At 42.4% G+C, this 18,249-nt stretch overlaps 1 protein-coding gene across 8 annotated transcripts in view; it reads left to right on the top strand.

The window, feature by feature from the left end:
* Positions 1–18,249, top strand: part of Dnm3 (dynamin 3) — a 495,138-nt gene that overhangs the window by 316,315 nt on the left and 160,574 nt on the right. For 2 of the 8 annotated variants that reach the window (XM_076547839.1, XM_076547838.1), the window contains one exon: positions 10,911–11,213. The exons of the other annotated variants lie outside the window; for them this stretch is intronic. In XM_076547839.1, coding sequence (XP_076403954.1) covers positions 10,911–11,198 — 288 coding nt within the window. In that variant the 3' untranslated portion in view covers positions 11,199–11,213. Of the gene's footprint in view, positions 1–10,910; positions 11,214–18,249 lie in introns of those variants that run through there. 8 annotated transcript variants of the gene reach the window in all.

Here is an 18,249-nt window from a genome sequence, read left to right as displayed (position 1 = left end):
ATTGAGGCCACCTAGTCTGGGGTGCTTTGTGACCGCAGCCATACAAAAAGTACATAGGTCAGCACAGCAAATCCTGGTGACTTCTCAACTCTACTTAGTGCTGGACATTCCCATTCACTCAGAGCAAGTCAGTGAATCTTAAGGACTATCTTACAGAGCTGGAGAGATGGGTCAGTGATTAAGAGCACTCACTGCAGAGTCAAGAGGCCTGGAGTTTGGATCCCAGCAGCAATATAACAAGTCAGCATCCTGCAAATGCCTAAATTTCAGCTCCCAATGGCCTTTTTTTGGCTTCTGCACAACACAGGCCCATATTTGGGTGCCAGGTAACACCTACTCTTTCTGTCTCTGTCTCTCTCTGTTTCTCTGTCTCTGTCTCCCTACCTCTGTTTCTCTGTCTGTCTCTGTCTCTGTCTCTGTCTGTCTGTCTCTCTCTCTCTCTCTCTCTCTCTCACACACACACACACACACACACACACACAGAGAGAGGGGGGGGTAGACTAGCTGTCCTCTGACTGGCTTAAAGGAGGTTATGGTGACTTTTTCTATGTGTGTTAAAGTAGGGCAGAGACTTCTGTGTCTCAATTCATGCCCATCAACAAATGTAGCTCCAGGAAACTCATACCATCTTATCTCAGTCTGCTGCCTAGCACTATAACAGAATTCCAGACACTGATGATTTATGAACAGCAGAGTTGTATTTTAGTTCATAGTTCTAGAGGTTGGGAAGTCCAAAAGCATGGTATCAGCATCTGTAGCTCCCAGTGAGGGACTCACACTGATTCAACTCACAGAGAGGTTACAAGTGGAAGACAGAGCATGAGGCACACTTTTACACATGACCAAGACAACTCATAACAGAGTCACTAACAGGTAGTATCTACCATATGGATACTCCAAGAAAAGGATGATTGACACCCTGGGAAGACAGGATGAACAAATTCAGTGCATGATCTCATTGTGCTGTTTAAAATGGCATGCAGTTTGAAACTTTTAAATTGATTGTTTCTGGAATTTTCCATTTAATGTTTTTGGACTGTAGTTTATGGCAAATAACTGAAACCATGAAAAATGATACCTCGGATGAGGTAGGAATACTTTAGTATAAACTCTCTGCCAAACACAATTACTTGTGACATTTTTGCTGATGTTAACTGAGAATCTTCTTGCCACAGACTATCTTATTTGGTTCTTGTTGTAAAATGTGAGTTCAGCACGGTGGGCATTATTACTCCCATGTTTGCAGATGAGGAGACCGGGCTTAAGAAAATGTGGTGATTTTTCTCAGGGCAGCACAATCCAGTCCTTTAGATTCCTAAATTAATGACATCCAAGAGTGTGTGTGTGTATGTGTGTGTGTGTGTGTGTGTGTGTGTGTGTGTGTGAGAGAGAGAGAGAGAGAGAGAGAGAGAGAGAGAGAGAGAGAGAGAGAGAGAGAGAGAGTTGGAAGAGGGAGAAAGGGACATAGACACACAGAGAGAGCAGGCTCCTCTTTCTCTTTAGGTCCTAAACAAAGAAATGTCAGAATCAGTAAGATTAGGAGAATGAGGGGCATTTTTCTCCCCAGTGGACCACTAACTTTCAGTGCCTCAGGAAGTCTTGGGAGTGATGAATGGAGTCTGGGAAGAGCTGTTCGTCCACCTCCAGGTGCTGTGTGAATTGGGAAACAGGAAGAAGCCAGAGCCTAGGATGGCCAAAGAGCAAAAAGGGAATATTAAGCCAATAAAAGAATAAGAAAATATAAAGTAATATATGAGTCAATAGAAAGATTATAAAGGGAATCATGACATAATATGAAGCAAAAATACTGGGGGGGGGATCCTTGTCTTTCATTTATTTTTTCATATGTGCAATGAATTAGATTTATAAAAGGAAAAATGTATCTGAAAAGCAAGTTTCGCCTCTGTGAAGGAAGAACGCAGGCAATGTCTGTCTGTGATAATTCTAAGGCTGCAACACACATTAGCTTATCCTTTAAGATACAAAGTCCATCAGTTTCTCCGTGCAGACTTCAGTTTTAAGCACAGACACACCCAAAGGGAGGGAGGGCTTAGAGCTCAACAGGATAAAGAAGGGCATGACTCTAGAGCACTCTTAGTCCCGGCCATTTTAGCCATCCCCCTTCCTCAAAGCCCAACAGCGGACAGATTGAAGGTTGCTAGTGTAAGAAAACAAAAATGAGCAGCCATAGCCATGTATTCTTATTGTTTCCAAGCACTGAAAAAAAATATCATCATTCCTTCAGTGACTTCAGCATCTGAGGTAAGACAGAATCTACTCCCTCTATGGAAGAAAAAAAAAAAGCATGTGGGAAACTAAGCAGTATCTTAACTGATTAGGGTTTCAGAAGAAGGGGCAAGGACACAAAGATGGACCCTTTCAGATTGTCATCACTCCATAGTTACTAGTTTTTTCCATAACCAGGGCAATGTGGCTGTCTAAGAAACAAAATCCAGCTGAAACTAAACCTCTGAAAGTTTTCCCTTTCTGATGTGTTTCAAGGCACCAAGCAGGATCTCTGTCACACTCACATCCCTCCTGGACGTCTGGAAAAAGTCTGATAATCTTGGAGGCGGCCCAAAATATGTGCATGGCCTTCTCCACAGGCCTGGGCTCCTTAATGTGTTTTGCAGAAGTGTCCGCCATGGTGAAATTGATGACTGTCTGAAAGGCTTTTTTTTTTTACCCTTTTCAAACTAGAAGGGGGAAAAAGCAGCTAACTGATGCTCTTCTTTTGTTTTATGACATCCTTAACTTCATGCGGAGTGAGTATGACTGGAGGAAGTTGCCACTCTGGTTTTGATATACAGTGTCTAGTTTAAACCATTATTTAAAAAAGATATGGGTCATATGAATGTAAAAGAGAAAACAAATCCTTCCATCCATAGCGATTACACACACAATTGATACCGATTCCTAAAAACTGAGTTCTGTGCAGTCTTGCTGCCGAAGATGCTGACAGAAAGCTGAAGCATAAATGTGACATGGTGGCTTTCATCAGGCAGCTGGGAGCCAGAAAGCAAAGCCCGGGTATGTCTGTCTTCTGCTGATGGAGTTTTGGAAGATGGGGAGGGAGCTTGAGGGCTCACTGGTTTGTCGATCTAATTATTCAGCTTCTTTTGTGGATCTATTCACTGTGCGGTATCACAGGAGTGGACTTCTAGCTAGTAGGCAATGACGTATCCAACACACATAGGTGTAGCAGAGCCGGACTTCCTGGTGAATAAGGGAGGATAAGTGCATTGAAGACAGAACAGGCAAACCGCAGAATCAGGGACAACGATGATGCAATTTTAAAGTCCCCCTTCCCCAGCAGTGTCCACATCCTTGCTGGAAGCTGGCAAGCAGCGTGGTGACCGCTATCTGTCTCATCTCAGCTAGACAGCCCATCCAGGCCGGGCCACTGCTGCTGGAAATTCTTCCAGGCCTGAGTCACATGAGCTAGTTGTCAGGAGCTCTGAAGTTCTTCACTAGAGTTGCAGTGTGTCTCTTGCTGCTCTGCCGTCCCTGAACATGCTTCATGGGATGGAACATGGCTTTGCAGAGGAATGAAGTGGTTCCTCATCTCAGAATCGGGCTTCTCTCAGAAATGATGGGCCACTTGTGAGCATCCCATTTCCCGAACCGTCCATGGCTTGTGTAGTAGATAGTGAATGCCACGTGGGTTGCTGTGGGACAAGGTCAAGGATGCTAAACATTTCCATTGTGTTGTCCAAAGGGTCCAGAAAGGAGGCAGAAATGTATTTACATTCTGGCTTTAGAAGTTGTTTCTTTAACACTACAAACTGATGTTCTTTCATTAGCACAGATGTTCATAAAATCTAATTCATGCCTGGAATGGCATTCTGAAACAGAAATGAGAAAGCGTCCCCTTGTCAGACTGTCTGAAAGAGAACCCACCTTAGCCTCCTTTGTGCTTGCCTGTCACGCATGCTGCCATCTGAGAGTGAGACATCCCAGCATTGGGCCAACCCATAGAAATTCTACAGTCAGTCACCATTTTTCTCCTAGATAAGGAAATCGAGGACCAAAAAAAAAAAAAAAAAAAAAGAGCTAAGTTTCCCAGGGATAAAGAACTATGTAGAGGAAGAGAACCCTAAATGGGTTTTACAGCTGGCCAAGTCCAACCCTGTACCTTCTCTCCTTCTCTCCTTATCTATTATCTTTCCACTTACTGGTGCTCCCCCAATACAAAAGCCACCACCAGGGGCTGGAGAGATGGCTCAGTGGTTAGGAATACTGGCTGTTCTTCCAGAAGACCCAGGTTCAGTTCCCTGCACCCACATGGCAGCTCACACGTGTCTGTAACTCTAGTTCCAGGGGATCTGGCACCCTCACACAGATATACATGCAGGCAAAACACGGATGCACATAAGATAAAAATAAAAAGAAAGCCACCACCAGGGCGAGGCAAGGATCTACTTTTAGAGGGAGGCTGTTCACGTAACCCATATGCTTTAGGGCAGTGGAGCCAGAAAGTACAGGCCAGCCTTCACGAAACACCTGCTTCGGCAGCCATTGTTTGTAGAAACACCAACAACTAGTCAAAGGGCATCGTTAAAAGGGAAGTCAGGTGTGGTGGCACTGATGTGCAATCCCAGCGTGCTGAGTTTGAGACCAGCCTGGGTTACATAGTGGCCCAGGAGCTCAAGGGGCATGCTGTTTAGGTACTGCTGGTATTGTCCTGGTCTTTGTCTGTATACTGGATACATGGGGACATTCAGCTTTTGCAAGTTCTGGAAGCTATACATTCCCAGATGCTTTGACAAGACCTTAAGAATACAAAACAATTAAAAAGCCATTGTTAAGGACAGCATGGCACCGAAGAAATTAAACACCTTTAGATTCTGTAAGCATATTGAATTAAAATAGAAACTATTAAGTAAGCACACCTGTCCTATCACAATTTGGCACAAACAGAGTTTTATTGTAAAGAGAACTTCACCTGTTCCTTTAATTTAGAAGTCTTTTTTGAATGCTTGGCCCTTCCTTGACACCATGTAACTAATGAGAATTATTCAAAAGCAAAAGCTATTAACTGCTTGTTGCATTGCCTCATGGGAATGATTCAAATTAGAGATTACTCAAAGATATTTTTTTCCTAAATTTCATTTGACTTTTGATTTCTATCTAAATACTATAGAAATGTACTTTAGAGCCAGGTGGTGGTGTCACACACCTTTAATCCCAGCACTTGGGGGAGGCAGAGGCAGGCAGATTTCCGTGAGTTCGAGGCCAGCCTGGGCTACAGAGTGAATTCCAGGATAGGCTCTAAAGCTGCACAGAGAAACCCTGTCTCAAAAAAAAAAACAAAAAGAAAGAAAGAGAGAGAGAGAGAGAGAGAGAGAGAGAGAGAGAGAGAAGGAAAGAAAGAAAGAAAGAAAGAAAGAAAGAAAGAAAGAAAAAAGAAAGAAAGGAAGGAAGGAAGGAAGGAAGGAAGAAAGAAGGAAGGAAAGAAAGGAAGAAAAAAAAGAAAGAAAGGAAGGAAGGAAGGGGGAGAGAGAGAGAGAGAGAGAGAGAGAAAGAAAGAAAGAAAGAAAGAAAGAAAGAAAGAAAGAAAGAAAGAAAGAAAGAAAGAAAGAAAGAGAGAAAGAGAAAATGTATTTTAAAATTTCCTGGTAACCTTATATAAAACCTATAGAGAATATTTAAATGAAGAAGTCCATCAGATTAAGAAATATGCTTCCTGACTACTACTACTCTAAGCCAAGAAGACTTTCTCTGCCTCTCTCATATGAATGTATCCAAAAGACAAAAAGCAAAGAGGAGATTTATGGCATGGGGTGCCTGAGTAACTGACCCTTTTCTGAAAGATTTGCCTTTGTTGAGACAAGTTAGGACAGTGTTACCAGTTTGTTAAACAACTCATTTAGAAATTTCAGATACAGCTACAGATCAAATAGCAGTACACCCATCTAAAACTGAAGATAACTAATAAACATTTTAGTGGTAGTTCTAACAACAATATTGGTCAATATATGTAGACTCTTTAAGTGATAATGATTGCCTGGCCAGTCAGGCATGGCCTATATCTATTGTGGTTGTGAACAGAACTTTGAATCGTTTGCTCTTTAGGACACATGAAATAATAATGTCCTCTAGAATACTGCACCTGGTACATGCTCTCTGAAGTTGCCATCCAAATTCTTAGTAATAAGTAGTATATGCATATGGCCCAGGGTTCATATGCACAGATGATCGAATGGGGTATGCCTGCTGGGAAACATATGGTTCCCGAATATGAATGAACTCAGAGGATGGCATGAGCTCAGGAATGTTTTCACCTGCCTGTCTCTATTAAATATGTGTGTTTCTGATTAAGAAAATAATCCAAAGGTTGAAAATTAGGATAGTAATTATGCCAAAACAAAGTTTGGAAGATTAAAGAATGAGTTAAGTAAAAACAAATGGCACAGAGTAAGAGCAGAAACAACATTTTAAGATGAGTAAGACTGCAAAGTGTATCTTTAAATTGTCCATATCCATCCATTGGGATCAATATGTGGCCATCTACTCTTGCTGTAGCTAAGAGTTAGTCTTCCTAACTGCTTGTGAAATGAGCCAGTTGGCTTTCCCTTGGCTGGAGAAGCCCACAGCAGATGCCTAGCCTTTGACAGCACTGGCTGAGAATGCCTTTGCACCATCATCTCTAGCCTATGTAAGAGCCAATTGGTAATTGACATCTAATACTTCCCTTTTCAAGAAAGCTGTGGGCATAGGCTTGGTGGGAGTGTGAAGCTGGAGGCTTCCTTTTCAAATGCCCCATCAACAAAATCAGAGCCACAAAAAACTGTGAGGAAAATCAAGAGATTTCCTTATTAAACTACATGGAGAATTTCTGACCTCATCCTCAAATAGTTTCCCACTCTGTTGGGAAGTCAATGTCTAGAGTGGCGTCTCCATTCAAAGGGATGCTTCCCGCAGGATACTCATGCACACTTTCTACAACCTACCCTTAAAATGTTTAGAGAACTGTGTGTAAAATTGAAGTGCTTTGACTTTCTTATCAGTGACTGTCACAGAAATGATCTGAGTAGTGACTGAACACCACATTAACTAGTGGGCAGTCCTGAAAGCCCCACCTTCCCATTGAAAGAGAGCAAAACCAGAACCCTGGCTTCTCCATTTGTTATGGGTGCTAGTGGCATGACTAGACAAAAAGCTTCCATTTATCAGGATTACTTCTGAAACTGAAAACCACTTGCTAGTCTGCAGCTTCAGAAACTTATAGTTTCTCCAATACACGAAGGGAAATCAGAGAAAAATGATAGATTCTTTCTAAGATTTGTTTCCTATAAATGGAATTTGCTCCTTATGAAAATAGAACACACTTCTTTCTTCTACAAACACCAAAGCTTTTCTAGGGCAAATTTAAAGAAGAATAAGGCAGTGTGGGAAAGCAGACACATTTTATGCATGTTTATCCATACATATGTGTATACGTGCATGTATACATATTATGCATATATGCATAACTTTTAATATCAAGTTTCAACCGCTCAAAGAATTTGTTGAATATATCTGTGACCTTTGTTTTTGGTATGATTCCATGGTCAAGATAAGGCAAAATATTTCCTCCTTGATATTTATGGTTATTTAGATACATATTTAGATGATTACTATAGCAGCAAATTCTGCAGAAGACATTAAAATTTGATTTTAGTTTTTAACAACCTATAATTTCTAATTTTCTTCACTGGATCATCCCAAGCTTTACAAGAACCATCTTTTATTGAAGTAATGCATTTCTGATTATTTATTACAATAGAAATGGGACATTTCTTAGAAAAACAGTGTTCTAATTCTAATTACAACCCGTAGCACTAGGACCCACGGTACCTGGAAAGTTCTGATTATCCCAGTCTCCTGAGGCCACAAGCTCTACCATCATAACCATCCCCTGGATTGTTTCTGGGCTTGGGAACATCCACGGATTCCTCCCTGGCTATGACCAGTGTCTTGAAGAAGATCTCAGAGAAAGAATTGCCTGCAGAAAGGCAGACCCAGTGTGGTTCAGGGAACCATGTGCTGGGGTCATGTCTGGGAAGGCCAGACACTCACATTTAGTCCTCTGCCTTCTAATATACTTTAAAGTCCCTCGTAGCCTCTTTTATGTATAAGTCAATGATGATGTAATGGGGTGCAACTCCAAATGGGCTAGGGGAGAGAGGAGCTGGCAGGTAGATTCTTGGCATGGTACCGTTGTTTTCTTCTACCTAGTACCTCTTATGAAATGACTTGTCCTTTCTACTCTTATTCTTTATTTTTCCTTCTTCTGGCCAAAATTATTTCTGAAAATGTAACTCAATTTTTGAATAAATGATGCTGTTCTAGTCTCCCTTGCATCTTTTGTTCCCGGCTTTTCCCCTGAACTCCATAGTTGACTTCCTCTTGGGAAAGAGACTGGGAGAAATAGACAAAACTCTGTGCAGACGTGTAGGATGTTGGTGGAGGAATCACTGTATGTCTTTAAAAGGGGTGAACTGTTTGCCTTTGGATCTTGTAATCATGTTTTACATGTGAACAGCCAACAACCGTGTCTTTCCTGAACAATCTCAAGCTAGTTTTGTAGTAAATAACATCTTGTAATTTTTGACACTTTTAAATAATGAGGTACAGACTGTTTCCAGACTATTTTTATTCCTACTGAAATTGTGGAGTCATATAGCTACTAACTGAAATGTCTCCTGCATGTGTGAGAGCTCTGGAAATACCCCCAGTTTCTAAGTCACTTCTATGGACACAATCTCAGTAGCATTCCATTACAGGGAGGGACCTCAAGGGCCACTATGTAGAAGAAAAATGAGAAGGCAAAGCAGCAGGACATAGTGGTCCCACAATTGTAGTGGTAGCACTGAGGATGCCAAGGCAGGAGAATCATAAGTTCAAGGTCAGCCTGAGCTACATAATGAAACCTTGTCTCAAAATAAGCAGCTGGGCATAGTAGTATGTATCTTTTATTCCAGAACTCAGGAGGCAAAAGTAGGTGGAGCTCTGTGAGTTCTGGGCCAGTCTGAGCTGCATAGTGAAACCCTGTCTCAAACAAATAAATAACTAAAAATAGGTTCACAAACTACTAACAAACTTCTCCAAACTCTTGTGACAGTGAGTAGAAAACAGATGTGGATGGAGACTGGTCAGAATTCAACAGTGGGACTGAGATAAGCTAAATCATTGCGTGGTTTGAGTTTCGATTATGTGAAATGAAGAATGTTTTTAGTGTAAAAGGGAGTGCATGTTGTTATTCTGGCAACATTAAAAGTATCAGAGTGAGACTATGGATGGGGGCGGAGCCACTGAGTCACTTACAATCCCTTCTCCACATTTTGCTTAAGTATAATGTCACATGTGGATCTGGAATAAGTCCAAGAAGACAACTCTTTTTAGCAAGGCTTTACTGACAAACCCCTTACCTGGGTGGGTTGGGGGCGGGGACACACAAATAATATTACCTTGGTAAATTCTGAAAACATTTTGAATTCACAAGCATGCATATTTCCAAGATTTTAGAGGAAGAATCTGGGGCCCTATAACTCTTAATTAGTGGGAGAGGAGGTACTGTAAGAGGCATTGAGAGTGAGCTAAAACCTCTTCTTTAATAGAGTAACTCAGTAGTTACATCTAAATTAATTAGGTCAGAAAAAAATTGCTATACAGAGGTGTGGACCAGAAGGCCAGAGAAATTGCAAAGAGTTTCCTCTTAGGCAGAGAGTGTCAGACTGAAGAAGGAACAGGCTTTTGTCCTCTTTGCTTTGAACTGTTATCATATGCATGCATGACTCCGTTTTAAAAACCAACTCAACCAATCTGTCTTGAGTTTTTATAATATGCTAGACACTGAAGCTGGCGATGGAATAGAATCCTTGAGAATTCCAACATGAAAAACAAGCTTGCAAGTGAAAATATACTGTGCACAAAGTGTGAGCACTTGCCTAGAATTAGGAGCAGAAAACAGAGTGATAGCCATTTCCAGCTAAGAGAAAGTAAGCGTTCCTTGTGCGTGGAGGTGATGGACCTGGCAATCTGGGGGCAGGGAGTGAGAGCAATCAGGATTCTTCCCAGTGGTACCCCAAGATCTAAATCCACCCAAGGCTGGTGGAAAGGGAAGAAAGGCGTGGAGTGACAGTGGGAGTTCCACCAAGCAGTTAGGGAACACAGCCTTGAAAACAAGAAGCTGTTCAGATGTTTGCCGCCGCTCCCTTGGTGGCTGAAATAAAGGAGCATTTGACATAGGAAATCGATGTTTAATCTTTACTCTCAATACAGAAGACCGTGAGAAAATACACATGAGCAGGCAGTGTTTTACAGATGTTTGGTATAAAGTTAACTTCTTTTTGTCTAGATTAGGAGTGAAATATATGGAGTGAGTGAAGCATGACTCATCGGGGCAGGGTCCCAAAGTATCAGGCTAACTAATCTCACAGGTGGTCTTCAAGGGGGCCCTAATCCAGATTGACTCTCTTAAGGGCATGAGCAGATACGATGAGGTCATTGTTTGCTTTAGACTCGTCTTAGCAGCTATAACAGCTGTACAGTCTCTTCAAACACCCAGATTATAGGTTTAACCCCAGGCCTGAGCTGTTGAGGGTTAGGAGATGGAAGGAGGCTTTTTGAAAATGCTAGGCTTTGGTAGATCAGAAATCATGGCGTGGGAGCTATATGCACAATTATTTCAATGTGAATTGAAATTGGCCAGATATATCGTGAATAAATACAATATGTGAGAAGTTAACAGGAAGATACACAGAGAATGGGGTGGGGAGAATCCTCTGGTGGATACAACAGCCAGTCCTTTGAGTCAGTGTCGCACAGGGGAGAGGGGCAGAGAAATGTCTAACAGGTGGCAGGGCAAGTTAGTTGACCGATGAGTTGAGATTTCTTGAAAACACTGTCCTTATCTCACTTTACAGAAGCAGATGTGGATGGAACAGATGTCAGAAACAGCAGTGCTTCTTGGGGAAGATCAAATGGTAGAGAAAGCAGGGATTGTATTACCAAATGAGATGGGACGAGAAAGTCGTGAGGCTAGATGGGATAGCCAGGTGGAGTCTGGGTCTGAAGTTCAAGAGGATATTGTATTGAAGCAGCCAACATGGAGTTATCACAGCATCATCACTGGGATCTCATCACTGGACGACAGCAGTGAATGTTTCATTCATGTGTTGATAATATTGTGTCATGGAAGAGAAGAAAAGTAAACACTTGGTTGAAACGTTTGTTACTACATTTTATTTATTTTGGTGTGTGTGTGTGTGCGCGCGTGTGCGTGTGCGCATGTGCGTGTGCGTGTGTGTGAGAGAGATGCAGCATGGGTATGTGGAGAGCAGAAGACATCTTGTGGGAGTTGGTTTTCTGCTTCCACCAAGTAGGTCCTGGGAATTGAACTCAGGTCATTCGGTTTGGCAGAAGGCACCTTTCTCTGGTGAGCCATCTCACTGACTCTAAACATTTTTCTTTTTGGATGCATACTCTATTCCACTTCAGAACCAGTGGGAATTTGGAAATATTGTTATAGCATATTGGAAAGAACAAAGGTTCAGAGAGGTATGGGATGATTTGAGAGTTTATTGAATGATGTCATACTGTCATGTATCTGCCCCCCACCCCCTTCATTTTTGTTCTCTCCTCTTATTTCTTCATTTTTTTTTATCCTCAGAGGCATATGTGGAAGTAGTGGAAACTTATTAATAATATTCAGAGAAAAAGTCTCTATTGTGGCAGAAACTGCTGGTACTATTACTACATAAACATTTATTCAGTAGGGAACTGTGAATGCAAGAGCAGTATTCAATTAGATTTCTTATCTACATAATAAAAATCTTATTAACCAAAAGAACTGGAGTCTAGAATTAGAATGCCTGTTCTCTGGTTCTGAGGAGCTCCAAAGTAGTACCAAGACTTTAGGCTTCTCTGGCTTTCCATCTCCTTAACTGCTTAGATACATTGGTAATAAAGTCATGGGTAAGCAGGTGTCCCAGTGAAAGCAAATGACAGTTACAGTAACAATGGGAATGGAAGGATGCCACTCAGAACAGAATTACTTTGGTAGGGAATGCTTACATATTCACATATTTATTCTACTAAGGCTAATGAGACACCTGTCATTTTCTATATCTAGAAAATGCTTTTACTTCTGATCTCTGCATTACTTACCTCCTTGCCTTTCTTAAGTCTTCCCCTGATCACTGGCCATTTCATGAGGGTTTCCTTCACTATTTAAAGTTATGTGCATTCATGAGCACATGCCTAATTCAGCAAGCAGATATGAGCATATAAACACACTGCCTCTGTGCGGCTTTGCAGCCCCTGTTTCATGATTTATGTTTCTCTGTAGCACTGAAAACTTTCTAATACTTTAAAAAATTACATATTCATTATTTATACCTCCCATTAGAAAGCAAGATGAAAGCAGGGATTTTGTAAGCTTTGCTCATCACATAAAATGGGCTTCACCACATAGAAGGTGAAGTGCTCTTTAGGGCTCTTCAATTCTGGATCATCAAGTACCCAAGGAATTCTAAACAGATCGTGAATCTAGTACTGAAGTAGAAAGCCCGAGAAGCAATGGGCCCAACGTCAATGATTTTCAAACGTCCTGAGCAACTGGCTTCTTGTTTCATCTGGAAGCTTATGTAGCAGCCGCACAGAGAAGAGTGATTTGCAAATTTAGTCGAGGTGAACAGGGTAAAAGGACTATGAAGCAGCTTGTTTTTCTCTCATCTTCGTCATGAGGGGAACAGGGTTCCCTGAAAAAACCCTGCACAGATTTTCTCAAATTTGCTTAATTACTGGTTAACGACATAAACTCCCTGGCTCAGTTCCTGGAAAGAAAAGAGAATATAGCAAGCTACTGGTGAAGGGACAGAGATGTGGTTCAGAGAAAGTGCCTATAAATAATAAAGGTGGTGAGGAGCATTGTGGGCAACTGAGTAGAGAAACAGGTTAGGAGAAGGACATGGAGTCTACTGGTTGAAGTCATTTTAGTGGTGGTCAGTCTATTACACTTGTCTCCCACATAAGACACAGCAATTGGATCTTGGTTTGGGCTGAGAATCAGATATGTTTAAAAAGAGAAAAACTAAGCCCTATTTAGGGGTTTGTTTTGTTGAACTGTATTATTGGCAATGGCGCCAAAGAACCAACTTCCAACCACTTGAACTAAATAGAACATTACAGAGTTCTAAACATTCAAACATGTGATGAAGAGAAAATACCTCTGACCAAAATCTCAAAAGAGGTATCACTTGTTCATTGAGAACTAGTTCGCAAACAAAGTCAGTAAAGATGTGTTTGTATTTCCCATTCTTTCACATTAAGTATCAGATTTGTTTTCTGTATAATTATCTGTGAGACATAACCAAGTGACCTCCCAGATGGAGGCCTGTGCTAGTTCCTCTTTTGATGTGAAAAATTCCCATATAGCTTACCATGTTTGCCCATTGATGTTACAGTCCTTTTCATCCATCGAAATTTCCTCTCAAAATACCACACATTCAAAGTATTTCAAACAGAGTCCCCTCTTAATGATCACCTTTTAAAACCCATTCACTGAACGCATGACTTACCTGCATCTGTTCTTGCCTATCTCGGTGGTATCATCTCCACATCACCTGTCACTCAACTCCTACCAGTTTTATCTGCTACATGGTTTTCAGACAAAAATAACTTCATCTACTCTCCAATGACCTTAGCCTAAGCTACTGCCATCTTCCTCCCAGACTATTATAATAGCTTCCTGCCTGCTCTTTTATCTACCTGTGGCCATTCTCTTACGTTCTTGGCAGTCAGCTCCAAGTGTAGCTCCCATCAACCATACCCTTGATATCCCCACTTCATCACTTTTTGCCTGGGCCATTGGAGCATCCTACATCTCTGTTGCCTACTCATCTTTGAGTCGGTGCTGCCTCCTGTTTACGCAATATTTTAACTTTAATGCAACTTAAATCCCCATAAAGCAACATATTCTCCAACTACTTTGTTGCTTTTCAGATTACATCTAAACTCCTTAGTTAAGCATTCTCATCATCAGAAGTACCCTCTCCCCTCTACCACACCTACCAAAGTTCCTCAACTTTGGGCCTTATGGCCTTTTCTCATCTCTTTTCAGGCTGCTGGTGCCTCTCTGTCTTTTGGACTCCCATAGGATAACTTGACTTCTTATTGAAGAGTGTAGACAACTTTGTGAGCAGAGTCTTGCCCGGTTTCATTCACTAGACCGCATCTTGCTCTGCCCCTTGCATACAGTAATTCCTCAATGTATTTAATGAATTTTAGTACGTTTTATTTGAAAATAGTTTATTGACTTTGAATCTCAGAGGAGAGCTTAATCACCAAATTTATTTTTGGTATTCTGGAGTTCTATAATAATCAAATGGAAACCACCCCGCATATGAAAGCATAACTGTATTCTGCTTTATTTCAAAGTAAGTCAGGTCCTTTTACCACCAGAGAGGAAGAAAGGGGATTAAGCTAAAATTAATGTTTTGATGAGGACGAGGCAGATGGTAAATTAACCGGAGGGAAACAACAATAATAACAAAAGAATTTGCCACATGTTAGCAGCAGATTCCTCATGATTGATGTGCAGCAACTTGGAAATTCTCTTCAGGGCAGACTGCATTTTCATTGCCTACAGACATATATTTTGAGGCATAGATTAATTTCAGAACAAGAACTTAAAGCTATAAGGAACTCCAGCATCAGCTCAATTTGAAGTTTTTCAAACTTTTCTCTCTCTCTCTCCTTGTGTGTTTGTAAGCATTAGAACCCTTCATTTACTCATAGTCTCCCATGGAATTGCATCACATTAAATACACAACACTAGGGTTGCTTTGGGTAAAGCAAGGTGGAGCCCAGGGTTCAACCCTTTCTCTCCAGGGCTCTGAAGTTTCTGTGTGAGCCCTTGAAGTACATCCAGAGAAACCCTGGTAACTGGGAGGACCTACGATCCCTTCTGTTTCTAACAGGGACAACCCATTTCAGTGAAGGCACAAGACATTTAGATCATGGCTGCAGTATGGCCAAGAACAGACCTTTGAGTTGTGGTTGTCTGATTGGATGTTCTCTCCCATTACTTCCTGCTCCTGTCTTTGGTGTTGTGTGTCTCTGTCTAGTCACCTCAACACATGTGTAAAGTGACCTCTGCACATGTTGAGTGTTTTGATAGAATCTCTAAACTCTTCATCTACCAATGGTCATGTTTTCTGCCTCTAGTCCATCTCCTATGAATGCTACACTTTCCTACAAAAAATGCATTAACACAAGAGAGATGAGTTTTCATGCAATTTTAAGAATTCTTTTTTATTCTAGTGTCTTAGGGTGTCTCTTGCTGTGGTGAATTACTATAACCAAAGCAACCTGAGGGAGGAAATGGTTTATTTGACTTACACTTCCATATTGCTGTTCAACATTAAAGGGAGTCAGGACAGGAACTCAAACAGGGCAGGGACCTGGAGGCAGGAGCTGATGCAGAGGCCATGAAAGGGTGCTGTTTACTGGCTTGCTCCTCCTGGCTTGCTCAGCCTGCTTTCTTATAGAATCCAGGACCACCAGCCCAGGGATGACATCATCCACAATGGGCTGGGCCCACCCTCATCAATCACTAATTAAGAAAATGCTCTATAGGGTTGCCTATGGCCTGATCTTATGGAGGCATTTTTTTAATTGAAGCGTCATCCTCTCAGCCTGTGTCAAGTTGATGTAAAATTAGCCAACACACCCAGCCCTCAGGGAAACTTACAATAATGAAAAGAAAGAGGTAATAATGTTATTTTGAGGCCAGGATAGTCAGGTTTAAAAAGAGAAGAGAAGACTTCATAATCACAGGAACCAGATTGCTCACTTGTTTGAACATTAGAAGATTTACCAAATTCACGTTTCCCAGAATAAAAAGATACTCTAAACGAAGATGTTATACGAAAAGTCTGGAGTAGAAGATTTTAAAGCCCTTCAGCATTTTACCATTCAGAGAAAACTAGTATTGCTCTGGAGTGTTCCCTAAGTTTGGTCTGTCAATTCCTTCACTAGGTGAAGCTGCAAATGCTACTTCCTGACTGGCTATAGCCGGTGATGGTACTACCGCAATGTTCTCTGACAGGCTTATGCTCTGGGAACTTCGGGCACACTGTGCTCTGTCCTCTGTGAACATGACCAGGAGCTATTATTTTGTGGAGACCAAGTTCCTGACTGGTTCACAATCATAAAAATCTGTTTTCTCCACTGGGTGAAATCACAGGCACAAGAAGACACCTGTGAAATTCCATCAGCTCACTGCCCACTCTGCCCCGCAGGGCAGAAGTTCAGCATGTCCCTGTTCACCACAGTCCCTTTGAGAATTCTCCTAAAACTGTAGCATCCTCCCTCCTCCCCACAATAGGCCAGCCCTTCCAGTCTGTGTACTGCTTCCGGGGAGCTGTTACTTTGCATGAAACCCTGTGCACTGGTGACCCAGAGAAACTTTCTATACTTGCTGTCATTGCGCGTGTGCTCTTTGAGAAGGGGGAAAAAATCAGTGTATTCATGTTTATTTTAGTAAAATTAGACTTCTCTAGAGCCAACCCCATTGGCAATGTTGTGAGCATGGGACAGCTGTCTCCATTACTCATCTGTCATGTGGTGGTATGGGCCGGGAGAGATGCCCCACCCCCCTTCCCCCCTACCCCCATCGTCTCATCCCTCCCTACCCCCTATCCCCACCCCCAGCGGGCCAGAGGCAGGTGGGAGAGCTGGCCCTATGGTCATAAGAGTGGGAGAGCTGGTCCTGCCCCTTGTCAGCTGCAGCTCTCGGGAGAGTGGCCCCTACACCTCGCCTGGGCAGCACAGTAGAGCTGATGCTGAAGGTGTAGATATGGGAGAGGGCATGAAAGCAGGTGAATGGGTGCAGCCCCTTGCTTATCTCTGCAAGGGATGAAGTTGCCAGGGCAATGCAGGAGAGAGAGTTCACCCTGGTGGTGAGGACAGGGGAGAGCTGTCGGGCTGACCGACCCTGCAACTACCCAGGCCCAGAACCAGGGTTATGAGTTGGCCCACCCCAATATACACCCCATCTGTGATCTGCAGAACACATGAAGGGGCCGGTCCTGCAGACCCAAAGCTGCAGGATGTCCACAGCACAGGGCAACAGCAGGACAACCCAGAAGAGTTCCAGTGAGGGCCCAGCAGAAACCAGAGGCCTGGAACCAGATCCATGACTCTTTGCAATGAACACTTGCAAGTAAAGATATATGGACAAAGGGTTTACTGTGTGGCTCACTGAGTCACACTACAGCTTCCATAATGAGACTATTTTCCTTCCCTTTTTTTTTTCCTCTTAAATTTTATTTTGTTTTATTTTGTTGGTGGGAGGTTGCAAGGGCAGAAGGTGGATACAAAGGGACGGGGAAATGAATGGGATGGAGACGCATGATGTGAAAGACACAAAGAATAAATAAAAAGAAAGAAAAAATGAGACTGTTCAGTGAATGTTGTTTCTTACGTGGTATCTTTCCAAGTGGAGCTCACTGGTTAGAGAACCCGGTGTGTCTCTCCTTCCCCTGACTGACAGTTGTGTTCCTCTATGGTTTTGTTCCCTGTTCAGCCCATTTAACCCACTTCAGGCAGGTTCCGTTCTGCACAAAGCGCTGCTGACAGTGTTCGAAACTCTCCACCCTAGTGTGTGCAGTGCTTACCTTTTAATCCACATCTTACCGCGTTCCAAGGATGTCACCGGAACATTCACCATCTTGGCTTCTGTGATGTTTCATGTTCCTCCTCCTTCCCACTGTGCTGCCTCTGCCTCCTTCTCTACCCCTCCCCTCTTCTCTCACACCTGCAAAGGTTGGAGTGACCTAGGCCCTTTCCCCTTCTGCCTCTCACACCCTCTTAACTCATCTGCCCCCCTGGCATTCAACACCATCTATACACGCCATTGTTATAATACGATGCTACAATTACTTCCTCTGCTCTGAACTCTATTCTTGGCTTCATCTCCTTTGCTAGCTTTCTGAAACAGAACTCTGCCCACATGCCCACATCTTCGCCTTAGTAATAGACCCTTCCTTTAAGCTGAAAGCATAGAAGTCCACTCTGGAGGTCTATCTTTTTCTAACCATCTGCCCTCACACAAGTGAACCGCCCTCAGTGCCATTCTAAGGCCTGTTTTCTTTGTCGTTATCCTACAACACAATGCTCGACTGTCACGTCTCTCTTTTGAGCTTTCCTTTCTCTAATCATGCTCTCTAAAAGATGGTGCATGAATTACTTAACTCTGAC

The sequence above is a fragment of the Peromyscus maniculatus genome, chromosome 11, assembly GCF_049852395.1.
Source record: "Peromyscus maniculatus bairdii isolate BWxNUB_F1_BW_parent chromosome 11, HU_Pman_BW_mat_3.1, whole genome shotgun sequence".
NCBI classification, from domain to species: domain Eukaryota; kingdom Metazoa; phylum Chordata; class Mammalia; order Rodentia; family Cricetidae; genus Peromyscus; species Peromyscus maniculatus.
The sequence above is the reverse complement of the archived record's forward strand: the minus strand, read 5'-3'. Positions and strand labels throughout refer to the sequence as shown.